This window comes from Ursus maritimus, unplaced genomic scaffold, assembly GCF_017311325.1.
Source record: "Ursus maritimus isolate PB19 unplaced genomic scaffold, ASM1731132v1 scaffold_35, whole genome shotgun sequence".
NCBI lineage: Eukaryota > Metazoa > Chordata > Mammalia > Carnivora > Ursidae > Ursus > Ursus maritimus.
Genome location: NW_024426119.1, coordinates 25,075,617 through 25,103,327, shown reverse-complemented (window position 1 = coordinate 25,103,327; position 27,711 = coordinate 25,075,617). Strand labels below are relative to the sequence as shown.

The following is a 27,711-nucleotide window of genomic DNA, read 5'->3' as shown; positions in this document are numbered from 1 at the left end:
AAGTTTCTTCTTAATCCCATAAAAACACCGATTGAGATAATTTACTTTTCTAAAGATAAACAATTTAGGAGAAAAAAATTTAGTTTCAAAAAATTAAAATCAGATCTCCTTGGCTATTTTTACATGCTCTTGAGGACTTTCTTAAATGACTTAAATATCTACTGATCTTGTATGATTCCATGAAAAACAAAAATAGAACTGCTATTTTAACAGCAGTATGGGACAAAATAGTATGCAATGAGAAATCAGTACCACAGAATAACCAAACATATTGCTGTTACATATACTAGTTATAAAACTGACTTATCCTACACTGAAACAAAACTTTTCACTTTATTTAATCCAGCCTATTATCTTGGGGTATGTTCTGGGAAATGCTGATATAAAAGCATATCTAAAAATACACCAAATTAAAAGCACGAATAAACGTTCCAATAAAATCTACTACCAAAGTGAAGCTGTAACATAGAAACGAGAAAAAAGCAAAATCAAATATTCTACAAGAAGCCATAATTATGATATAAGGGACAAAAAACAAAGCTTTAGTGCTTCTTTACCAACAAAAGAAAGTGACTCTATCAATGAATGCTCTTTGTATATTATTTTTAATGTTACTGCATTATTTTTTACTATTAAATTATTCCAGAGTTAAAGTCCACTAGTCACTCTTGAAGCAGCATGTGCTTTAGTAAATAAAATCTACCACAAGTCCCTACTTTCCATCCGGTTAACAAGCATACTGATTTAGAACTCCAGCATGGAAATGTGTGAAACAAAGTTGTATTTGTTTATTTGGTTTATAGGAAGAATAATTAAATGGGCTTTCCTTGCACTGCAGTTCTAAAATGTTATGGTCCTGCGTCATACTGAGCCAGAAAGTCAAAGTACAGTGAGAGTGGACAGTATATATGGGAGCAAGTTTGAAAGACTATATATATTTGACCCCATCGGCACAACTTAAACTAATGTGGGGTCCAATTCTTATGAATCAGTTAATTTATTTATACTCAGCCTTCTTAAAAATGCAGGTCACTGAGGGATTACATAGGGTAGGATAAAAAAAGATCCATTTTTACTACAGTCACTTATTTCTCATCTTGTTACATATTTGGGGATATTTGAACACATTTTCCGCTCCATTATAAAAGCTGAGGAAATGTACTGAAGGTAGCATAACCTAAAATACACTTTCTAGGGCCTTTGGATTTGCCCGATCAAGGACAGTTAACCACTACAGATGGTCCCAACTTATAATGGTTCGACTTACAATTTTTTTGACATCCTGATGATGCAAAAGCGATACACGGTACTTTGAATTTTGAATTCTGATCTTTTGCCAAGCCAGTAATATGCGATATGACACTCATGATACTGGGCAGAAGACACCTTATTATAAAATAAGCTTTGTGTTAGAGGATTTTGCCCAACCGTAGGCTAATGTTAAGTGTTCTGAGCACGTTTAAGGTAGGCTAGGCGAGGCTCTGGTGTTCAGTAGGTTAAGCACAGCCCCATCGTAAGTCGAGGAAGATCTGTATAGACCTTTAATAAGCAGAGGGCTTGCCAGTGAGCCACTTACGGGCAGATATTGCCCAGGGAAGATGCCTGGAGTACCACCAGACTCTTATTAAGAAGCAACCAGGAGTATACACTTATCTCATTTTGGGCTCAAGGAGGAAAATAAACAACAACAAAAACCTGCCTTTTACTGTGAAAGAGGTCATTACTGACTTCCAGCAGGTTAAAAAGAAACTTCCCATATTAACAAAGAAAAAACTTTCTAAGATTTGAAAATATATAAATAAAGGGACATGGCAGAAAAATGGATGGTTCATTCATACAAACCAGATAATTTCCATAGCTGTCAATAGTTGAACACTTAATTCTTTATTACATAACTTATTTTCTTTCCCATCAAAGCAGTTCAAGGTTAAAAACAGGAAGATGGTAGGGAATTGTTTAAATATGGTATTATTTTAATATAAATTAAAAGTCAAAAGCTTTTACAATATAATAAAATAAAAATCATTACTCTCATACTGTAGACGGATCAAAAAAAGGACATAAGAGAGCAAAAATAGCAAAGTAAAGAATAATAACCATTTTATCAGCTAAAATGCTGTACACATTTTTTTAAGTGTAGATTTGGAGACTATTTTTTTCCTTTCAGAAACTATTTTTGAATTGCCGATGTCCTATCAAAACAATGCCACTCCATCAATAAGCCCACCAAAAGACCTCAAGTTTGCTGCAAGCCTTGCTCACGTCTGACCTCAAAAAGAAATATGCCTACATGTGATAAAAGTCAACTCAGTATAGGTCACATTTTCATTAGTGTCATTTGTTTGCCCCACTTTGTCCTTTATCTCAGTTCTACTGTTAAAAATAATGTCATGTATCTCATTTGGAGATTTTTTTTTTCCTACTGAAACTATAACAGATCATCTACACCTGCTGCCACCGCTCCTCATCTGACATATTTCACTAAGGCCCTAATACATTCACTCCTCCGCAGTCTGCGATTCAGGGCCAAATGCTGCTTCCTCATTCTGGTACATGTTCTCACTCCTACCAATGTTACCAGCACTGCAAAACTGTTACAATTCTGGTTTCTCTTAGCTCTCCCTGTTTAGTAGTTAACTCATTTTCAGTAACTTTTTTACAATAAAAAATGTATTAAGTTTCTCTTCTTTGAATAAAATATGAGATATTTAAAAGAAAGATCAACAAAAGGAGTCAAAAAGAACCTCCTAGACAGATTCATTCTATACGTTCTTTGAGCGCAGGAGGGATAATATCTTTCTTTGTTCACATTTCTAATTTAGACAAACAGACTGCCAAAAATACAGTATTTGTAGATTTATTCAATGAGTAAATAACTGAATAAATGAGTAAGATCTGCTCAGAGTGCTTAACTCACTCATAAACACTTAATAAACTCTTACTATATGTACGAACGCAATGAAAACTGTTAGAATAAAGATGACAGTTCTTGCCTCAAGAGCCTCCATCTAGGACGGAAGAAAACATGTGAGCAGATTATTACGGGAGTTGGGTATAAAGTACTCTGAGAACACAGCAGATGATAGCCACGTGATCACTTTGGTCAGAAGTGATCACTACCACTTTATGATAGTAGCCAAAGGCTACTTTTGTGGGAGAATACTGAAGTCATTCCCCTTGTGATCCCAAAAAATTAAAGATATATTCCAAATACTCCTAACTTTCCATCAACTCTCAGAAACTGAATGTCCCTTTTCATCACTATATGCCACCTCAATAGCTTACCGCTGTGTTTACAGTCTCTGGGATACCATGCAACAGCAGAAAAGTACTGACAGGAAATCTGTTATGTTGTTCCACTCACGCTAATTCTCTCATCAAGAAAAACGCCCTCTTTTAAAGTAATAAAACCACCTGATCTTCTACAGACCTAATGAACACAGTAAGGTTGTACAGACAGCTTCAGCACAGCCAAGAATAGTTTATAAAAGGGCTAGAAGGGCCACCAGAATGTACCTGTCTAAGGAACTCCGTGCAGTGGACTCTATGCTATCAGCTAAGTTTCCTGTGTCGTACAGGCAACAGTGTGCAGAATGGGTCTCATCTAATGACTCCACGTCACTTGGATGTCAGCATTTTGGGGTCAGGTTGACAATGCACTGCACTACACTACAAACAAGGATATAAACATACCCTTCATTAATATTTCCCACAGGAAAAAAGTCTTTTTAAACGCAAACGATGATGTATTAACCTTTTAAAAATCAGGTAATAAAACAAGCCCTTACTTTATCCGCAGAAGACGACAGGCTCTACTCTGAATCTTATTATTTAGTAGTAATTTGCACTGCTCTGTCAGAGGACAGCAGGGTAATTTATTTGAAGCGTAATTAGACCTGTCGTACTATCCAGGAACAAACATCTGGACAGGTGAGGTCTAAACACAGTGTTTAAAAGTTTATAATCAAATTTTCCTCCATAATCAATATTAACATGTCTGCAGTCATTAGCATACTTACCACACTGACTGAATTTCTCTTTTAGTTTCTGCCAAGTCAAGTCAAAAGGCAGCTAGAATGAAAAAAGGTATTAGTAACAGATATACAAAGAAAAAAAAAATTTAAGTATCCTTTACATTTAGTTGCTTACATTTCTGACAAATATCTGGTTGCCTTTGGAGCCTATTCTGTCTCTTATTCCGCTTCCCATTGGACCAGACAGAAATCCTCGATCCATATCGATGCTCCTTTCCAGTATAGCTCCTATACCTGGTCCCATTCTATCAAAGCTGGAGCTCATCCGGTCCAGTCCCATCCCCATTCCTCCAGTCACACTGTTCATGCCACCCATGCCACCACCTGGATTTCAAGAAAGGAAGGAGGGGGGATTTGGGAATTTGGGTGTTTTTGTTTTAAAGATGGAAGAAAAAGGAGAAAGGAGAGGTAAAAGAGGAGGGAATCATTTTTGAGAAAGAAAGGGAGAGAAAAATTAATTCATTTATATAATTAGATCATATATAAACATAAAATCATTTTCATATACACAATAGAACAACCTTCCAAGAAAGAGAATTTGATATACATTCAGTTAGTTGAATGTCAATGGCTAATTGAATCTTCTCATTCTAGCCACTACATAAATCATATATACTTCTATAAAATTATATTCTGATCATAAAATATATCATATAAGTTATATAAATTCTCTACCAATTATTTGATCCATTAATGTTATAGTAGTTATCATTTTTCTTTAATAACACCATGTTTAATAAATGCTAGAACAAAGATACATGAAGTGAATTCAAATTATTACAATTCCAACACATTAACTGTTGGTCTCATCAAACTCTCCCACATATTTTCACCTCAGTATCTTCTGTTTTACAAGCAATTTCTCTTTCATATCAATTCAATTTTCAGTAACTGCAGAAAAACCTAACTTCTAATCTCAATATTACATAGAACTTAAGGAGATAACAAAAAATGGAATCACAGGCCTTTGGCCAGAGCTTCAGAATTTAACTCACAACTCATACCCAATTCATTCTTATGCACTGAGTCCCCTTTAATTAATTCCAATCCTATTCATTCTCAAAACTTATCCTTTTTTCTCATGGTGAATATCCCCATACATAAAAATTCTAAAAATTAGCATTACCTTCAAATTGACTTTCATGAATAACAAATATAAAGTTAGGGAAACAGAAGTATAAACACTGAGGTGAAAAAGGAAAGTGGGGAAGATTGATGGGAAAATGACCAAGGCTAAAAAAATGATGAAAGGGAATGAGAAGCAAGGTACAATGGAAGTAAATATCTTTAGCTGACAGGATTTTAGAAAAGTTCAAGTGGGCGGTATTTCCTATTTGTGAGAGTTCAATCAATTAAAGGAAGTCAGTAAAGTATGGAGAGCTCACAGAGACATGGATCAGTAAGCAACAGAGATCAAAAACTGAGCCATGTCTTAAGACTTAATATAAGGTCTCAAATGTGGTAATGGAAACAGATGGAAGACATGGGCATTCCTTGGTGTTGCAACTACTCTTGATTCTGTCACAGGAAAAGTTTAAGAGGAGAGGAAATAAGCATCTGTTTCAACCTTAGCCCTCAACCTCAGGAGGTCTCTAGAGGTGTTATAAGTGGGGCGATTCACCTGCATCTACCAAAAGACACAAGATGTTCACAGATGAAATAAGATAGTCACCAACAGCAGTTGTTGACAACAGGCAAGGAAACAAAGTTGGTGCTAAAGCAAAAGTTGCTCCTGACATGTGATCATAGAAATCTCCAGATCCCTTAGTCGGAATGGAGCTTCATGGATTAGCCGACAGTTAACACATACTCTGGTGTTAGTTTAGAAATGTCAAAGAAGTAAAATTCAAAGTTAGTTTAGAAATTTCAAACAGTGATAAAACAGAAAAGCTCAGTAAGTATCAAAATTTCTCTAAATTATAACAAGACATATTAACACATAAGAACAAAGTATTACTATACTACAATAACTACTCTTGCAAAGTCTTTTGCAAGCACTCAAATATTACTGAATAAATTCTAGTAAAATTTAAACCTACTTATTCCAGATCCTACTGGACCCATGTTAGAAGCTCCTATTCTTCCTGCAATCATTGCACTGCCTAAACAAGGATGGAAAGATAATATACTAATTAATTTGAATCATATTTTAAAATTCCCAAGGTACTATGCTCTCAGATGTACAGTAAACAAAAAATATGTCTTCTAGAAATAGGGTTCAAATACGTAATATATTGAAGAAGCAAGCAAGTACATTAAAATTCCCAAAATGTTTTTCATCAAGTAATAAATTATGTGAAACATTATAAATTTCCAATTGTTCACAAAAAAAGGGAAACAGACTTTGAAAAATATGATCTGCAAAAAGAAAAGGAGAAATATGCAGCCAGCCCTACCAAGTCTACCAAAGGAATCTCCAAAGCCTCGATTTATTCCAATATCACCACGTCCAAAATCTCTCTCCATGCTACTAGTCATCGCACCGCGGTATAGCTCTGAAAAGATTATGCAACAAATTAACCCTTTTTCAAGTGCATCAGTACATGGTAATCCATTTAGGAAAATTTTGAAACTAAACTGAAAAGACAGCAAAAGTCACAAATACAAAAAAGTCCACGATTTTCCAACTTACCTCACATGCCATATAATATCCCCAGTCCCATCCTGCCTGTCCCTATTCCCTAGGCCCATATGCCCTCCGAAGACATCTACGGTACCCATTCCTACATTTACCTACCTCCCATTCGGCCAACTCCTCCAAATCCTCCCATGCTATTCATTGCTTCCAGACCACCAAACCCAATTCCTATGGAATAAAGATTAATTTTGAGATTTGACTGTCACAGTTATATAGCTGAAAGGTACATTTTGTAAATGTTAAGTCTCATCAGTAAGCTCTTCATCCACCCTACCTTGTCCAGGGGCTTCTTAACACATCAATTTCCATATCCCTTAAGTATGTACCAGGCTCAATTTCTGCTAGCAGCCTTTAGGTGTGAGCCAACAATAAACCATGACTTGTTTTTTTCCTTTGGAATTCTTTCTCAACACAGCTTCTAATTTACTAAAAATGGTGACGGGTACATACAAAAAACAAATGCTTATACATACCTCCTCCAATTCTATTCATTCCTCCAAAACCTGGACCATCCATTCCCATACCTCAAATAAAATACACAGTATGTACGTTCAGTCAATCTTATTTTTATGACTAAAGAATGACACAACGCAATACAGCAAGAGACACCATTGGTCTAGTCATGATGGACACTAGAGAAGCAGCGGGGCACAGGTGGTAGGTGTGCTATGACACATCAGCTGTCTAATCAAAAGGCTTCTATGAGTATTTATTGAATGCGAAAACAAAATTCACTGGTCACACTCATATTCAAGCAGAGAATATCTAGGACTAAGTAATCGTTCACTTTTTTTTTTTTCCCCAACACACACACACACACACACACATCACCACAGCAGATTTAGAGACCAAGCCAAAAGGAAGGACCCCTTACATGGCAGCTAAGGGAGCAGTAAACAACTAAGAATAAAAAAGCATGTGTTTAAGGAGGGTGGGGGGCCTAAGAGTAAGGGACAAAGTTTCTATCTGTGTGGGTCAGAACGATCACCGTAGCTCCCCTCATAATTTAAAAGTTTAGCTATAGCACCTCAGCAAAAACAGGAATGTGATAGCATTTATTAGTCCATCGATTGAGACACAGTTCTCGATGTCTGGTCTGGGGTCCAATAAGTCAAAACTATTCCACTCATCACATAATATTAAGATATTATTTGACTGTTTTACTTTCATTCTCTCATGAATATAAGGTGTAATTTTCCAGAAACTACACGATGTATGATACTTAACAAACTAAGATACAACAGCATGGCTGTCTTGTATCAAACCAAACATCAAAGGATGTACAAAAAGGTAAAAACAATGCCACTCTTCTCACTAATTTTTTTTGTATTGGAAAATACAATTTAGTTTCTTAAAAATTATATTTATGTTAACATGAGTTTATTACTGTTAAATAAATACGTAAGTAGTTTTAAATTTCTAAATTTTAATTTCTAATACAGTAAATACTGTAGTTATGTAACTACATAAACGAAAGCACTTTGGGATGCTCGACAAATTTTAATAGAGTAAAAGGGTTCTGAAACCACAAAGTTTAAAAACTAATCTTCAAAGACAAACTGTAAATTAGTCCAGGTAAAAAACCAAACAGCTCTCTGAAAAGCTAGCTTCCCAGCTATACATATAAATTTAACCTGCTTATGATAGGGTAGCATTTCAGCCATATACATTAGTATATCCATGATACACAAGGCACTACATTTAAATATTCTCCTTCTGCCTTACAGACATTTTAAAATCCAAAGTGCTAAAAGGCTAGCTACAACAAAGGTGGCCTCAGAGGAACCTGCCTGATCTTTGCTCACCATCTTCCCTGTTCTCTGCTCTCAAGGTTTCATTCTATTTTCAGACTGAATGACATCCTAAATGCTCAACTATAAAAGAGTCCTTTGAACATTATTACAAACCAGTAAACATAAACTTTGTAATCTAGCAAATGTACCATTTAAAAAGAAATAAGAATGTGAGAATACTCACCACTTGGACCTAAATTTCCCATTACACCACCTATGTTCAACTGGCTGGCACTAATAGGCTGTCCACCTGGACCAAGTCCCATTCCAATCCCTCCAAGACCGCCTAAAACATAAATAAGAATATTACTAACCCCATATATAAAAAAATAACAGGCACTAAATAAATTTTTTAAAGCTAGATGCCTGTAGTAATATTTCCAAAATCTTGCAAATTTGCAAATAAGAGCACTGGTTATTGTTTTCATCAAAATGCAGCGGACTGAAGCCTCACTATAATACCATTTGTAAATGGGAAGTGTTTTATGAAGCAGGCCCATCTTATATCCTAGGTTCAAAGCATACTGAAAAGGACTAATGAAATACCAAGAGGATTTTGAATAATATTATATACCTTATAAATGGTATACATATCTGAAAATGAGAACCTTGCTCAAATTTGTAGAACCACTTAAAATAGAAGAATTACTTTTAAGATGCTTTAAATCAAACTAAAAAGTCAACAACAATGAAAACATAATATTGAATAAAATAAATGTCACATTACCTGGCTTTGTCCACGGCATTTTGTTTTTTTAAGATTTTATTCATTTGACAGAGAGAGACAGATTGAGAGAGAGAGAGGAAGCACAAGCAGCGGGAACAGTAGAGGGAGAAGCAGGCTCCCCGCTGAGCAAAGAGGCCAACGTGGGGCTCCATCCCAGGACCCCGGGAGCACGATCTGAGCCGAAGGCAGACACTCAACCAACTAAGCCACCCAGGTGCCCCTGTCCGTGACATATTTATTGACATTTATATGGCACCTTAAGTGTTTTCACATCTATTTTCCATAGAGAAGGAAACTTTTGAGACCTTAAGTTACTTGTATAATGCCATTTAGCTATGTGATTAAGCTAGAACTAGAATTTAGGTTTTCTGTCTCTAAATTCAGTATTCCTTTTAGTACCTCTCTTAAAATAAACTAATTAAATTTGTTGAAAACAGACTTTAAGAAGTTAATTTGATGACCTTAAATACTTAACATTTGAGTGGGAACTATTTTATTCTACTAAATCTGAGTATGGCTTTAAAGTTCTTGATAGTGAATGTAGCAATTAAGTGGCAGGGGCTGAGAAAACGATATACCATATATATTTTTTAAAAAATAAAGTACAGAAGCATATTGTGTTAAGTTGGAAAGATTAATGTGATCTAGTAAAAGAATTATCTTTTTTCGGCTCAGTTTCTAAAAATGGCCTACATTTGACTATCAGCAATGCTCATGTCTACACCTAAATCTCATATTTTCATCTCTGACATCATTCTTCATTAAAAGGAACCAGGACACCTTGAAACTAGGCCAATTCCATGTCTCTGGAACAAACAAACAAACAAAAAAAAACCAAAACAAAAAAAACCCCAACTTCCCAAATCTGGGAAATTATGCTTTTATGAAAAGTATCAGCAGCATAGGAAATGAGAAGGGTCCCACTTGACAAGTTACAATATTTTGAGCAAAAGAAGAGAAGTGAAAAATGAGGGCATTAATATGATTAACTAGAACAAACAGATTCTGTCCAAGTCTATGAATTCATATTAGAAGAGTATATAAAAACATAAATCTCAAAAAGAATAGATATAGAAGTCTGAATACAACAGAGGATTTTTTTTTCCTCTAAATAAACAGAAGAGTACTAATAGTAGCAAAGTAAACCAGCAGCCCCTGCTGTTAAGAGCCCCTGCAGAAAGCCAGGCAGGATCCTGAAAGATGGTAATTAGTAAGTGATAAGGTAAATTTGGGTGAGGCAGGAAAAGACTGCCCTATAAAGAGAGAAAAGGCAATATTCAAAGTCGAGAGCTGAGAATTTTCCAGACTTTACTTAAAAAAAACCCTGAATTCTCATATTGTGAAAGCCCAGTAAAAATTCATACCCACACTATAGAAAACTGCATACCAAAGATAAATATCTTAAAATCAGCTACATGAAGAACAAAGATTACCTATAAAGAAAGACATTTCAACTGATAGCTGACTTAATATAGCAACAATGGAAGCCAGAAGACGGGGATGTTTTCAAAGGGCTGAGACAAAATAACTATCAATCTTAAACTGCAAACCAGTAGAACTATCTTTAAAGACATTTATAGACTATCCAAAATTGAGACAATTTACTAACAACAGATCCTCACTGAAAGAGCTTTTAAAATATATTCTTCAGGGAAAAAAAAATTAGTGCCAGGGTCTGTGAAAGCAGAGAAAGATTAAAAAAAAAAAAAAGGTAAATAATAGTAATGCCTAATTTATGGGACTGAACTAAGCAATACAGAACTAAGTCAATGAGCAATAATAGCTCATAATTCAGTAGAAAAGTGATCAGAACTAAAACATTCAAAGGTCACTCTATTATTGAGTAAAAGAATAATTACATTAACTTCAGAGTTTATATTGCTATATTAAAAATCCAGGATAACCACTAAACGAGAAAGCAAGATAGGAGAAAAATATTTGCAAAAAACAGAAAAAAAATACAAAATGAGATAATGGGAATTAATCCAAATAAATCAATAAATGTGAATAAACAAAACAAAGCTGTTGTACCTACATTAATATTAGACAAAAGACTTAGTTACTAAAGATAAAATCACTTTATAATGATAAAATTTTGATTCATTAAGAAAATATGTCAGTTCTAAACTTGGATGTACCTACTAAGTTAGTTTCAAAATATTTAAAGTAAAAACAAGAAAAAAATAAGACAAATCCAACATTCCAGTGGGAAATTTTACCATATACATCTCTCAATAATTGACAGCACAGACATGATTATTAGTAGAGACCTAAGAAAATGTAAATGACTAACAAACTTGATTTAACGGACATATACAGAACACTGCACTCACCAAGCACACCTGGAATATATATTTAAAAAGTGCCATATATTAGGCCATAATGCAAAGTCCAAATTAATTCCAAGAATCACAATCATATCTTCTCTGGCCACACTGTTAAGTTAAAAATTAATAAGAAAAAGCCCCATACATTTAAAAACTCAAAAATGCATCTCTTAAGAAGAAATCATAATAGTAATTTAATAAAAACTAAATCACAATAAAAATACTCCATACCAAAACCTGTGTACAACAGCTAAATTTAATAGTTATAACTACTTTTACTAGAAAAGAGAGGCTGTAAAATTAGTGAAATAAACATTCAACTTAAGGAATTTGGAAAAAAAAAAAAGAGACTAAACCCAAAGAAGCAGAAGAAAGTATTAAAGCGAAGAGCAGAAATTAAGATACAAAAATGAAATTCACTTCCTTGAAAGCACTAATAAAACTGAAAAATCTAAGCAAAACTGACCAAGAAAAAAGAGAAACTGCAAACCTTTGGAATTTATCAAAGGGAAAAATTATAGATGTAGCAGAAATTTAAGAAACTATTTTATGCCAATAATTTTGAAAATGAACAAAAATGGTAAAAATCTTAGAAAAATAGCAATAACCAATATTGACTCAAGAAGCAACAGGAAATATGAACAATCATTAGTTCAAGTTTTCCCCTAAATAATACAGGAAGGCCAGACAGTGTTACAAGTAATTTCTCGTGAACACTGAGAGAACAGATTATTCTAACAGAAAAAGAATAAATACTCCTCAACTTAGTACTGTTTCTAATGGATGAAAGCTAGAATAACCTAAAAAACAAAAAAATATATAAAATGTGGTATTAGCAAGTTAAAATGAAGGAACCAAAGCTACATCTATCAATATCAATGCATCTCAAAAACAGTATTAAACCAAAAACAGCAAGTTGCAGAATAATATATACAATATGATGTCACTCACCCCAAATTTTATATCCAGCAAAACAATTTCATGTAGTGTTTATGGATGTATAAATGCGCAGCCAAATGACTAAAACCTAAATGATAAACACTATATTCCTTAAGTTGTTTCCTCTTGGTATGGTATCTGGTGGTCAGGAGAGAGGGGGAGTCTCAACTTTATCTGTAAAATTTTACTTTAAAGAAAACTCATCTAAAACAAATATGGCCTGTGATAACTACAGGAGTAATTTTATTTTTGCCTGTATATTTAAAATATTTTATGATTAAAAAAATTTAATAAAAACTGGAGACAGTATAATAAAATCGTAAGAACAGGAGCTAGTATATTTGAGTATGTACATTATACGAGAACTGTTCTAAGTGTTTTACATGTATTAACTCATGCAACACTCATGCCAGCCCCATGATATAGGTGCTATTATCATCCTCATTCTGCAGATAGAGCATTGAGACAAAGATGTTAAGTACATTACACTGTTTTATAATCCTTTGGAAAACTATTCGATAATACTGATCAATGAGCATACCTGAGAACCTGTTTATCTACTTGAAGGAAATAACCAAAAACATACCACATATTTGTATACAAAGACATGAATTACTCTGTTGATAATTAAAGGAAAAAAGTTAAAACAAATAAATATACCTAACATAACAGTGAAATAACTATGGAGCATCTACACGAGAGACTATTATACACCCAATAAAAATACTTGGAAAGAATTTTCAACATGGAATACTGCTTATTAAACACACAAAAAAATATAAAATTATTTATATGGTAGTACTCAACCATGAAAAAAAAATATACATATAAGGAAAGACTGGAAAAAATACACAAAAGTGTTATAATGCAGGTTTCTTGTGGTACAATTAAAAGGTCTCCTTTTCCCTTCGTGTATATGAACTTACCAATTTTTTTTAGTGTGTACTGCTTTTATAACCAGGAAAAACCACCAAAAAAAAAAAAATGGTACATATTTATCTTCTCTCTTCCTCATCAATCATGACGACCTACTCCATAACTACTAAAACTAACCCTAAACTGGGCAATTTGGGATACAGGCACAAAAATAAAGAGTTTTGCTTTGTATATAATAAAATTGAAAAACAAATAGTCTGCACTGTTTCTAATAATAACTTTTACTTACGTGGTAACTGTGGTGTTTTACTATCATGTGAACGGTAGTCTTCATGAGGGACAGACTTGTCATCCTAATTGCAAAAAAAGTTTATTATACGGTTAATACATAACTAAAAGGATCTGTAACGCAGAGGAGAACAGATAAAAGATTTGAAGAGGTTGGAGGGTTGAAGTGATATATAGAAACTCACCATTTTCACATGCATAGGTCTATCAAACAAAAACTGCCCATTGAACATAGCTGTTGGTTCAGTCAAGGAAACTCAGTTAAGACTATAAAATTATACTTGAACACACAGTTTTTAATAATCTTAAGAGTCAGACTACCTCTAAAATTTTAATCAACATCTTTACTATTATATTTATATTAGTCTCTTCCAAATACTCAAAGAAAAATCTTGAAGTCTTTGCTTTACAGTTTTACTTTATAAATAAAATATAATTTAATTCAACCACTGAAAAAAGAAAATTAACAAGGCTTCCTTTAAAGCAATTGCATAAATGTACAATGGATTATATTAATTGCCAACAGCAGATACACATACAATTAGTTGTGGTAGGAAGAGAAAGTAGAAAAAAGTTCAAGCCAGGCTTATACAATATAGCTAATTCAAGTTTTAAGAGTGACTTTAGTACTTGGATATAGTAAAGGTTTTATGTGCTGGAGACTAAAGTCTAATACACGTTTCTAAGTCAGGCAACCTCGAATCCATGACCCCCACAAAATGGTATCAATCTTCTTCAACCTTATTAAATAATGCTAAAGTGTAAATCAGGATACAAATTGCTTGAACTGCTTCAATTGCTTGTTCAAAAGTGACTGTGCCCATTCCTCTGCTCTTGCCATCTTTGTCTTCTTTAATATCTGCCCGCTTTACAGTTCCAGCTATGCTGAACACCTCCTTTAGCTTCTTCCAACCAACTTTGAAGTCAAGCTTAACATAAAATTATATAAAGTTACATACCTAATAAACCCTTCTTCCCATTTATAAATAATACAAACAAATCTTTTCTGAACTGTCAAAACTATAAAGAACTATACTTCTTAATAGACAGTACATCAAGAATATTCAAATAAAAACATCTTAAGTTGTTTAAAATCAATTAAGCTACATCCACATTGTTCCTTATCCTTAATTTTTTTTTTTAATTCCCAAAACAGTCCTCAACTGCCCAATCCTGTTTATACATTTGAAACTTGCACATCTATTTTTACTGAGAGAAATTCAGATTTTGGAAAATATTGTTGATATCACTGACTTTCAAAAGCTTAGAACAAATGACAAACCAACTACAATGCACATTCACAAATATCAAATAACAAAGCTAAAGAAAGAAGTCCATTTCCCAATATGAACAAAAATCACATATAATGCAAGTAAACATTTTCAAGAACTGCTTAGGTATTTATAAATTCCACAGTTCTCTCTTAAAGAATCCTACTCATACTTGGGTTCAAGTTTACAATAATTACTGTTACGCTTACTTTAGTTAAAAATAAGCAAAATGTTCTATAAACCTACAACCCATTCATCTAATTTAATAATCTCATGATTAGAATTAAATAGCTGAATGACAAAATTTTAGACTAAAGCTTAGACTTACATTAGCAACAAAAATTGTGGAACCAAGTCTACCAGCCTGCAAATTACTGATAACCTCAGGAGGAATGTTTGGATTATTGAGAATGGAAGGTGGTAAATTCATCAACCCCGATCCCATATCGGGTACATGTCCTCCTGGAAATGATCCTCCTGTCCGTTGCAATGCCCTACGAGCATTTTCTCCATCAGGATCCTATAACACACATTGAATGTTAAATACCACTAGATACATCAGTAAATCTGTATCATTAAAATAACAACTTCAAATTCTACAGTAGCTATCGCAACTGGCTCAAATTATTGGCCCTCTTGAAGAGTGAGCTTTTTTTCTTATCCAGGGAATTCAGTCCCATAAAAACCTGTGGACAGACAAAAGATTTCAGTCTCCAGGGGTGTCAATTAAATACCTCTTTCCAATCACTAAAGTCACTTAAGAACTTGAAATTAGTTTAATTTTGCCCTCATACTAGTGTACAAATATATGACACACACATATAAATATACATAACTCAAAGAGGAACAAAATACTTACTGTTGACTCTTTTCTTTCCGAAATGCAGTAATGGTGAATTCTCACCACTGGATGCCCAAGGCAATGCCAAATCAGACTAATTCAAAGCTTTTCAACAGCGGAACAGACTGTTATAAAACCCAGGAATATTGGGGTAAAGGGGAACTATTATAATGTGTAAGTTTCATTCCTAAACAAAATATAATTATCCACTTTCCAACCTTTTGCCTTCCTCAACGATTGTGATCTGACAATTGATTATTACCAGAGATGAAGTGGGGGGGGGCGATAAAGAAAGGCTAAGTGTCCAAGTGAAGAATGATACTAAACATTGCTTTTTATTAAGTTCATTAACTATATAAGAAAAATATCCTACCTTTAAACAAAACTAAAAAAGTGAGTTTAAACATACTTCTTACTCATCGCACTAGGTGGAATGTAAAAAAAAAACCAAAACAAAAAAAAAACAAAAACACATAGATAGACTATCTTCTGCAATACCAAACGATAACGGTAAATGTTACCATCAATGCTACTCTGCTGGTCTCAGTCTGGGGATACTAATAAAAAGAAAGTTGGATGACCTTAAGAAATTCTCTAGGAAGGCTGGGAGAATAGAAGGTGAAAAACCAAATGCAGGAATAAAGGTATACCAGCTTCCAAAGTATTTCTTCACCATGAAGAAATAAAAAGAAATACAGAAGTAAAGAAACAAATGTTTTGAAAAATGCTATAAACTTTTTAAGATAATAAAAAATAAATGCTTCGGGTCTAACTAAAGCTTCAAAAACTTATACAAATGCAAAATTTAAGATAGTGTTACCTATGGGGAATGGAAGGGTAGGAGAGGTGCTTCATAAACTATTAAGATAGGCTGATTGTCCTTAACATCTTAACATTAATAAAGCATATTCCTATGTTTTGATTTGTCTTTTTATATTTGACATGTATATAAATATGTGTATACACAAAAATCTATACATACACATGTAAAATACATAAAATATATATAAAATACAATTTATCTAAAACAAATTTACCATTGTATAACATGTTTTTATTCCTCTTTTCCCCTTGGATGAGAGCCTGCCAGTCACTACCAGCTATTGCTATTAGAGGGCCTATAAGCTTATAACTGCTATAACTCCCATTTCATATAATGAAAAAAGGCAATTCTAGTATCTTGTAAGGAATACTGGAAATATATTTTCCTTAGTATTTTCTCACTAGTAGTTTTAGCCCTGAGCTCAGCCACCCATTTGTAAATTAGGTATTCCCAGAAAAGGGACCTTTATGATATTAGTCTGAAAAAGCTAACTGAATGAAGAATAGCCCTTCATTTAGCTAGGCCAAACTGGATTATTTTTCTCTCTTAAAAAAGTTTAAAATGGAAGTATCCTACATCAATTTGGATAACTCCAGGGGCCTCTGAAATATTACTGAGGATCTACGATGTGCTAAAACTTAAAATAAAACAAACAACATGGGCTTGGCCTTTAGCATAAAAACTACCACATAAATGGCTGGCATAGACTGCAACAGTCTAAACTTTCTCTACTAATTCTCCACTTCCCAGTCAAAATATTAAAAAAGAAAAAGAAACACAGAAACAAAGAATGAAAGAACCCCCGGACTCAAACAGAATTAGAGGAATTCAGAAGCTGACTCCAATAAAGGGATTTGGGATACTTGTATTTGTTGGTGGCGTGGCCTTTAATTTTAAGCTATTATCACCTCATACTCAGGATCAAGAGACCAACTACCACTAAATTCCCACCTTGGACAGGAAGAACAATAATCAATTCATTATTACAGCTAACATTTATTACGCAGTGATTTAATATTTTGAGCACTGTGCTAAGTGCTTTATATAATAACATTGCAATCATAGTAGCTAACATTTATCAAATGCTTTACATATATTAACTTTGAGTCTTTATAAAACTATCAGATAGCTTCTAATATTATTCCCATTTTAGTGATAAGGAAACAAAGAAATAGAGTCATTAGAGTTAGGCAATTTGTTAAGTAATTAAAGGTAAGTAATTTGCCCTGAGTCACAGACTATCTGATAAAAGAGCCTAAATTCTTTACCATGTTATCTCATTTAATCCTCATAAAAACCCTATTAGGTGAATACTATCAGTACTATTATAATTACTGAGGTTTAGAGAATAAGTAACATGCCTTGTCACAGAGTTAGAAAGTGAGAGAGGTGGCACTCAAATCATTACTATACCAAATTAAACTGTGACCGACAGTAATGCTCTACTACCAATAACTTGTAACCTTGCTGCTGAAGACTCTTCATGGTCCTAAAGTACATCTCAATTATTTGTTAATACAAACTTTGGCAAAAATATATAGGTAACTGGTCTGTGATCAAACTATTCAGGTAAGAGTAACAATATGGACTAAAAGAAGACATGAGAATGACTTCTATTCAAGCTAATCGTTACCAAGGTCAATTACACTTAGGTGTAAATAGTTTTTTATCTATCTTCTAATCATTCTTTTTTTCAACGGATTTATACTGCTACAGTTCCATACAAAGGGGATACTCCACTTTAGGGGTTTCCAAGTTCCAGATACAAATTTCACTAATAGATTCGTAAGTTTTCTTAAACTGTAATCTGGCACAGTTTCGGGGTACTTGTAATTTAAAGTGAGTATCAATCTTACTCAAAGCCATAAGGTATTTGCATTATGAAGCAACCTTTTATTATCAACTACAAAAATACCTATTTTTCAAATTAAGCAACACAATCTAAAAATTGAAAATGTCTATACCAAATAAAGTCAGCACCTAAAGTTTGCCATCTTTAAATATCTGAACTTTTTTAATCATATACCTCTGCTTATAATAACTTGCAACAAATCAAACACAGAAAACTTCTTAAAGGCAAGTAGGAAACCATGTACAGGCAAAACTATCATCAATTACATAATGCTTTGTTCGATAAGCATCTATGCTTAAAAAAAAGTTGAGAAATACATCCCCAAAGATGAAAATCAAAGAAAACATGTCCTTATATTCAAAAGTTTAAATTATTCCAAATATAAGAAATCTTACCTCTTTAATATTCAGGGGTCTTCCACTAAGATCATATTTGTTCATAGTTTCTAGTGCTTTCTTTACAAATTCTTCATCTTTGAATTCAACCACACTTAATGGGGAAAAAATTTATAGGAAATGTTTATTTACTAAGTTTTCTTTTTCCCAATCAGAAGTTTAAATTTGACTTAAGATACTTAAAAAAAAAATTCTTACCCACAACCCTATATCCAGGTAGATTTGTCAATATATGCAAAAGAAAAAAAGTTTTAGATTAGTAGACGAAGTTAACGGCAGACTCTAACATTTAAGTCGTTAAAAGCAATCAATAATACAATTACATTTTGTCTTTTACACTTCCAGAACAAAATAGGCAAGCGACCACAAATTTTCTGTCAATGCTTAAATCTATCTATTTAAGACAGTAAAATCTAGCATTTAACAATCTTGGAGCAAATATTTACTTTTGGAGGACTCTTCTTTAAGTTAAAACTAAGTAACGTCATTGCACAAATTCAATCAAAAGTAACTCACGGAAATAATTGAAGGTTTCAACATACCTATTCTTATATTGTTACGAATATTTTCAGAAGATGTATGATGCACAAACTGTATGCAATCTTTCAATTTTATTAAAATCAAAATAGGAAATAATCTCATTTTTAAATAAGTTCTCTATTAGAGAAAACTGGTTGCACACAATTTAATAGCATCCAGTTTAAGTATAAAAAATCACCTATGCTAAAGAAACAAATTCATAGAATCATTTTAAAATAATTATTTGTCATTATTACTGTTTGAAGTGCCATTTGAATGTGATGACAAAGCTTTTCTCATGTACCAACTGGTTTTGCAATATAAACACTTTTAAAAGCTTTCCATTGTATTCTTCAGTGTATTGCTGTCTTGTTGCTAAAAATCAAAATCTACTATCAACCAATTCCTTCTATGTCAATTTAATCATCAATGTCATTCATACCAATTGGTCAGAGTCCTGCCTCTTATGTAGTCTCACAGGCTACCAAATTAAGTTCTTCGATGTAAGTTTCAAACATACATTCTGAATTAACACCTTTAAGCTATGGGCTTCTCATAGAACTCTTAGAGAATATTATCAATTCAGTGACTTTTAAAATATCCTTGAAGACATCGAAACACAACAAAAAAAAAATCCTATATTAAAATCTGTTGGCTAAGAAGAAGCATTACCTTAGAGCATTAGAAAAGTGAATGCCCTTTTGGAAACCCATCCCTTCCAGGCAGCTAGTTTGGTTTGGATAAGTGTCAGACTTGCTAGTATAAAGCCTCAAATCTTGCATAATAAAGTAAAACAAAATGAAACTTAAGTTTCCAAAAACTGGTACAAATATTATACAAAAAAGTAAACTGCTGAGGAACTTTTAAACCTCAAGCAGATTATTGCCCACAGCACTTACCCTTGATTTTCCTTCCGCATCCTTAAAGAGCTCCACGTATGTAACCTCACCAACTACATAAGACATACAAAAGGAAGATACCAAGAAACAATACATTTAAACACCAGTATCTTGCTTTACTGCACACCTGTGCACAACTCTACAGAAAAGCACCTATTATTCACCAACAATCAAAACCAGACCAACATACCTCCTATCAATGGCTATGTAAATTTAACTAATTTTCTGAAATGTACATCATCCACATTCTCTAAAAAAAACCTAACAACCATATTAACCTAATTCATACTACAGATCATATTTTGGCCAGCATGATATAGTTGGTGAACAAATGCACATATACATACAAGTGGTCCCTTAGCCTATCATATTAAAAACATCAACATTAACACTTTTCAAATAACTTTGGTCGCCTACACACAACAGCTGTTTTAAGGTGACTTTCTACCTGAATGTCTTCAATCATGTTTGCCATCAGTAAACTAAATTTACAAGTCATGCTTCACAGCAAGCCACACACTTTCTAAATAAAGTCAATGAATAAAACCAATCAAATAGTTGTCACCTTACAACAGATACACCAATGCAAAAATTTTTTTTATTTATTAGAAGAGATCAGCCTCAAAGCCAAGTACATAGTTTGCAGGACTGTTGAAACTCAATTTTTCAAGAGATAACGAAACTAACTTTTACAAGAGCAAATATTAAAATTATTTTTCCCCAAAACCAACCATGTATATAAAATGAAGGTTTTCAGGTTATTCTAAAAACAAAACTGCAACAGCAGTAACGCAATTTTAATATAGAACTGCAGAGACAGCATCATGGCATTCATGACAATGCAAACAAAATGAACTCCACAGCCAGATTCCAGACTCCACCAAGATAATAACAAAACAGCTTTTGGAAAAAAATAATCAGACCTTATTATTCATACTTTAACACGCTAAATGTATTGCTTAACTAATGCAATAGCCCTTTAAAAGTCTATAAGAACTTCAACTAGACAAAGCAATCACTTTAACAAAATTCTTGGTGGCATGCATATGCTGGCTCACTACTATACCACTAAAATGGGAAAAAAAAAACTTCATTTATCCATATGACTTTGTAATGAAATTGTGTCAAGTGAAAGAGGAGGAAAAGATTAATTCGTGTCAAGAAATAAACAAAAATCAATTTTTTGAGTCTGTGTGGCTCAGGGGAATAAAAAACATTTGCTTAGTTCCCTCCCCCTTCTACATGAAGATTATCCAACAGTGGGTTTATCAAGGATGGTTACCTTTTTCTCTCATTAGATCTTTAATAGCTTGCCATTTCATGTCATATGGGATGTTGCTAATGAAAACTCTGTTTCGATTCGGACCCTTCTTTTCTCCAGTGCCTGAATTCTTGTCTTTTGAATAAGGATGAAATCTATTGGCCTTCTTATTTCCTGAAGATTTTTCTTTTAATTCAGATTTATCTTCTTTGACTGATTCATCATTCTCCCTATGAATTAACAAAACAAGAAGAAAATCTCAGTCATGTTTCTAATAATAGAAGCCTACATTACATAAATATTTTATATTTATCACTTCACTTCACAAAACTCTCCACTAAGTTAGACCTTAGCAAAACAGCTGGAGAGTCAGCTTGCTTGCTTTGAAATTACCCAGTGCCATTTCAAAGCAAGGATTTGGGCATCTTACCAAATTTCTCATTTAATAATCCTCCTTTTTTTCCATATTAAATAGCTGCAGCATACAGTCTCCCAGCTTCTCCTATCATACTACTTAACAAATATTCTTAGAACCTAACAAGAGGGGAAAATGGGTGATTTTATTCCTATAATACATATAACTGCCTTCTTTAAAGAAGCATTAACTTTCCGAGCTTCAATCAGAAGTGTATAAAAAATTAATTTGCAAAAGGATACCCTGAAAAAAGTTCATCTCTTTAAGGTTAACAGTTTCTTCATGTAACTTTTCTCCTTCTTGCTTAAAAACGTAACTAAAATACATAGTTACATTAATTTATCTATATATGCATACACTCCCATATGACTTGTAAATGTTTTTCTATTCCCAATTTTGAACAATGTAATTAATTGGTAAGGTATTCTAATATTTTCATACTCAATATTTTCTGTGTATTAACCTATATACTAGAATAGGGTACTTCATAGAATCATACAATTTTTACTGGTAGTTATTACCTAGAAAGTCAGATGGAGTGGAGATGGGAAGCAGTCCTTAAAGGCAACACAAATCAGAATTTTATAAACCTACTTTTTAATGAGACCCTAACTGGAAAAATATTTAATTTATAAGACGGCAATCACAGTGCAACTATATGATGCTACCCACCAACCATCCATAACATGTAAATATATGCTTAAAGTAAATCCTATAGATAAAAATCTGGGTATATATTGTAAAAATGCAATTTACTTTTCAAAAGTAATCTCTTTTTACAGACGAAGTAACAATAGGTTTCTTTTAAATCACTAATTACTGTAGTGAACCTAAAACTATTTAATTAAAACTTCCATTTAAAGTAATTTTCCATGTGGTGCCCAGGTGGCTCAGTTGGATAAGCACCCGACTCTTGATTTTGGCTCAGGTCATGATCTCAGAGCCCTGCTTTCGGCTCCGCACTGGGTGTGAAGCCTGTTTAGGAATCTTTCTTTGCCTCTGCCTCTGCACATGCCCCGCCACCCCGGCTCTCTCTCTCCCCCTCTCTAAAAAAAATAAAAAAAAGAAAGAAGAAAGAAGAGAGAAGAAAGAAAAAGAAAGAAAGAAAGAAAGAAAGAAAGGGAAAAGAGAAAAGGAAAGAAAAGAAAAGAAAGAAATTAATTTCCACAAATATATACTAACAGAAATCTCTGGGAATGACATTCAGAAATCCAAATCTTTTAAAGCTTCCTGGATTATTCTAACAACAAACCAGACTTCATAATCCAGGCTCTAATTTATCTTCTAAGCCAAGCCATTGTGGGAATCTATACACTGTAGTGCTCCACACACACTTATTGTGGTCATCTGTTCCATGATATACTGAACTTTCTGGGCACTGCTTTTCCGAGCAGGTAACAATACAGCCATAAATATACTATGTAAAACTCTATAAGAACAAAAACTATCTGCATTGGTATGAGCAGCATCTAGCATTGTGACTGCGTATAACATGTCACTCAATAAATATGAATTTTTGAATGCATGAGCAGTCAATTAAGAACCCATCCTAATCTGAGCACAGACGGTACTGCCGTCTGCCAGAAAAACTGCTAAAATCAAGGAAGAGATATTAAGGGCCAAACTTGCTTTGCCACCTTGACAGGGGTGCCTTTACTGTCAAACATCTTCTCTCACCCGAAATGGCGCAGACGAGAAGAGGTCTTCACAACTGTCCAACTCCACCACATACCTACCTGTCTGAACAGTGTGCCACTTCTGAAAATGGCAGGAAGCAGCCAAAAAGTACAGAGGCTTCTTCTCTGTTTTCTAAGCACAGTAGATACAAGAACTCTTTTTTTTAATCCCCCCAAAACCCATATACACAGTAGTCTGAATTCAATGAATGTCTTTAAAATAACTAAGTCTCTGTTCAGGTAAGCAGACATCTATACAGTCTCTAGCTCAATGCGCCTTCTCCTACCTATTTTCTTCCCGGATGAAACCAATTATGAAAACTGTGCAAAGTTCTGAAATACTATGTTCTTCTATTTTTATATGAATGTTGTGTTTACTTACAATCTGATAATTCCATTAAAAAGCAATGATACTGTGTAGGGTGGGATACCTCTCTAAAATATTTATTCCAACGATGACCAGAGAAAGCAATTTCTTCAAGTTTTCCCCAATTAGCGGCATATTAAAGATACTGCTACACTGTTTATCTACAATGCATAAATTATCTATGGAAGGCAGATGAGTTTTGTAGCTAGAGATATGGTCTGATTATTAAGAAACTAAGCTGTAATTATTCAATTCCTAAACTCTTTTTATGCCGTAAATACATTATGGAATAGATGATTAAGATACATGTGAAAACTCTTAAGAGAAACGATGCTACATAATATCAAATATTGGCACTATATCCAGAATTCCATGTAATAATGCCCAAACTATTCGTTTAAACAACCCCCCTTCTTAATGTACTTGAAATAAAAACTGTGACTATTTTAAGTCACGAAAATGTTATCTGCTCTTAAGATGGAATTATGCCTATCCAAATTATAATATAAATTTCTGAAAAACCAATATCCAACATCAAATAAAGAAACAGTCTTAATATAATTTTAAAAACAGTGCTATAGGATGAGATCTAAAATTAAGCACAGTTCCATTCTTTACTTGCAATATGATAAAAAAAAAAAACCACTAAAACTTCACCTTGCTTTAATGCTTAACATTTTACACAATATTTTATACCCTAATGTAACTCTCAATCTCTATATACGGTGTTACTTAATCACACAGAAATAATAAAGGGTTGTAACAATACTGCTATTTTTCCTCCTAGTCACTTAAGGAGAGCTGGTATACCATTTTGGCATAAACAAAAAGACTAAACCTAGGAAAACATCTTTAATTTCTTGTCAAAAGATGTGAACATGCCCACGAAATCCTCTGTGCATAAGTTTCATGATCATAAAAGTTCACATCTGCATTTCTTAAACAAATTTACGGAGCCTTTTGAAGTATAAGGCCTTGGCGATACAAAGATAAATAAAACACAATGGTCTCCATTCTCAATGACTATGGATTAACCTCAGAAAAGTCATTTCAACTTGGTTAAGTGGCACACTGTTCACTTCTATGTATGGCAGTATTTGGTAATTTTTATAATCTCTGTGAATTCTTATCCTTAAAAATGTATGGTAATCAACTCAAGGGCTATGTGTTGGATTGTTAAGTACACATATGGTAATCAACTCAAGGGTTATGCATTGTATTATTAACTACTACAGTTGGTTCTTAGAGTCAAAAAAAAGGTTGTTAGGTTGATGCAGGTAAATGTCCCTAGTTATTCAGTATGAGTGACCCATGCTGGACCACTGAATGGTTCTTATGGCATTGACAGTACAAGAAACCCTTGAGAGTAAATTTGCATCTTTACTCAACTTTTTGGAAAAGAGGAAGGGCAAGAGATGAATTATAAGCAATATGAAAGAATCATGAGTATTTACTAGTAACATTTCTTAACTTCTTCACTTTATATTCTCATCTTCAATTAGAAGTGAAAGAGATTCTTTTCCCATCTCTGTCCTCTTCTGTAAACCAAACTGAGACTTTAAAAGGGATTAGAGACTTTTAGATCTGGGAGGTTTAGATGCCAGCTTTACCTGCACTGACACTATTATACTAATCATACCCAAGTATAGTAGGGCTTCTCTCTGTAATTCAAGGCTGTACTTTGTGTTCAGGAGAAAAGGGTGGCAAGTCCATGTTTAGATAGAAACAAAAAGCACATATTTTAAGTTTATCATTCCAATGCTTTTTATTCGAATTTATGATGCCAAATCCCAGACAGCCAACATTTTGGCAGGCATGGTAGAAAAGTGCTCACCTTCCAGCAGCTCAGTTACCGAGGTGCACAACTCTGCACCTAAGAACAAATTCCACCGAGGTCGAATCTCTTACACCCGGCACCTCTATCCTGCTTAGAAGATGCAACTTACGCTATTCAAAGCCAACCCAGAACAAGAGTGTCATAACTGAGCTGGGAGAACTACCTTCTCGGCACTCAACCCCTACACAAACAAGTCCGATCTTACCCTACTGCTTCGAACATTTTATACAAAAGAAAAGTACATTTCTCTTTCCTATTTTAGTGTGACCATATGTTCACTGCTTTCTACTCTGAAGCATAACTGAGAGAAGGAAAAGGATGTTTTGGCTAAATTATTAACATACTTTCAACTCCAAGTTTAAAGAGCTGGGCACATGCAAAAGAATGCCTGATTCATATCCCCTACATAACGAGAACAATGGGGAGCATATTTTCTGATAACTAGAAATTATGGATTCGAGTCAACTAAATTCTTTATAAGCACTGATGACTGGGGCAATCTTAAAAGTAGCGGGCTTTCTTCGATTAAAAAAATATATTATTTTACCAATTTACCAAAATTCAGAACAAACCATCACACGATGAGTTCTTCAAAAATAACCTGCATGACTTAAAAACATTTGCGGGGACGGCAGTAGGAAGGAGCAAGGCACCACGCGCATTTCCCTTTCAGAATAACCTCTTGTCAATTCAGGAACAACACAATGGATTCAGGCTAACAGCACACTATTAAACTTCCTCTTGGTATATATCAGTTCAGAAATTAATATATACTTTGGAAAGCAACAATAAACACTGAACTTATAAAGCTCAGAATGAGGCCGGGAGGTGGGGGAATATTCCTTTTAAATACGTTCTCGGTAGTTCAGAGGAAATGTCCGATGATGTCATCCCTAGTTACTCCCTAGTGATGAACACTAACTACAGTCCTGGGCTTTAAAAGGGGGACCATTTTCCTGCAGACCGTGGCGGCTGCGGAGCTTTGCTCAAAGGTTCTCCAGCTGAAGTCTGGGTTAGAATGGGTGACCCGCAGTCTCGGGTTGGAAACAGGGGAGGGGCGTCGGCCCGGGGCTCGTACCCCGGCTCCCCAGGCACGGGGCGGGAGGGTAAGGCCTGAGGAGCGGCCCGGCTTGCACCTGCTCCTCCCGCCGCCCACGCTCGGGGGCGGTTATCCCTCACCGAGGCCCAGGCTGGCTTCGACCCCCCGCAGGCCGACTCCCCGCCCCCCACCTCGCCCCAGTCCCCGGAGAAAAAGACAATACATTTTAACGCCATTGGAGCTGCTGCTGTGCTGCGGCGGCTGCTTCTCCGGCTCCGGCGGATGCGGTTCTCGCCGCGGCTCGCCCGGCTGCTCCACGGGCTGCTGATGCGGACTGTCGTCGCCAGCGGCCCCGAGCACCTCGGGCTTGTCGGCGTCCGCCATCCCGCTACCGCTGCCTCCGCCTCCGCCTCCGCCGCCTGCGCTTAGGGGCTCCGAGCGCTACAATGGCGGCGGCCGGGAAAGCGGTAACGGATCCCGATTTGAAAAGGCCCCGAGCGCTCAGTTGCCCGGATCTCGCGAGAACCGGTCGGAGCTGGGAGACTGGGAGAGGGTGTGAGCCTGGTGTGGGGGGTGGGAGTGGAGGGCTAGGGGGGAGGGATGGGGTGGGGGTGGGGGCGGGTCAGGGCCGCCATTGCCGAAGTCAGCCCTAGTTGAGCCCGTTGAGGGCTTGACTTGTCCAGAAGCCCCCGGGGGGCCATGTTCTTACCACCAGTCCTCCTGTCGCTTGGCACCCAATGGGGTCTTAGCTTACAAAAGTCGGCTCTGAGTGCTAGAAATCCCTAGAGCTCTGAAACCCAGACTAGTCAATTCATCCCTGGTAGGGGCAGTTCAAATTATAGAAGCACATACCACTTTGCATCTTTAAAGACTTCTGCAAATCTTCAGACTCCC

The 27,711-nt window shown here is 34.8% G+C and overlaps 1 protein-coding gene across 5 annotated transcripts in view; it reads right to left on the bottom strand.

Annotated features, from left to right (window-relative positions):
- The window catches only part of MYEF2 (myelin expression factor 2), a 29,710-nt gene extending 2,436 nt beyond the window's left edge, over positions 1-27,274 (bottom strand). Inside the window, exons 1-16 of one of the 5 annotated variants that reach the window (XM_040620659.1) lie at positions 27,041-27,274; positions 21,505-21,713; positions 20,223-20,275; positions 19,003-19,010; positions 18,805-18,898; positions 15,222-15,413; positions 14,398-14,551; positions 13,808-13,857; positions 13,624-13,687; positions 8,650-8,751; positions 7,146-7,196; positions 6,772-6,840; positions 6,431-6,529; positions 6,074-6,136; positions 4,150-4,358; positions 4,020-4,071 (exon numbers count right to left, since the gene is read on the bottom strand). In XM_040620659.1, the coding sequence (XP_040476593.1) occupies positions 4,020-4,071; positions 4,150-4,358; positions 6,074-6,136; positions 6,431-6,529; positions 6,772-6,840; positions 7,146-7,196; positions 8,650-8,751; positions 13,624-13,687; positions 13,808-13,857; positions 14,398-14,551; positions 15,222-15,413; positions 18,805-18,898; positions 19,003-19,010; positions 20,223-20,275; positions 21,505-21,713; positions 27,041-27,201 (1,630 nt within the window). In that variant the 5' untranslated portion in view covers positions 27,202-27,274. The remainder of the gene's footprint in view (positions 1-4,019; positions 4,072-4,149; positions 4,359-6,073; positions 6,137-6,430; positions 6,530-6,771; positions 6,841-7,145; positions 7,197-8,649; positions 8,752-13,623; positions 13,688-13,807; positions 13,858-14,397; positions 14,552-15,221; positions 15,414-18,804; positions 18,899-19,002; positions 19,011-20,222; positions 20,276-21,504; positions 21,714-27,040) is intronic. The other 4 variants (XM_040620661.1, XM_040620662.1, XM_040620660.1 and 1 more) reach the window with 4 other exon arrangements.
- Between the last annotated feature and the right edge of the window lie 437 nt (positions 27,275-27,711).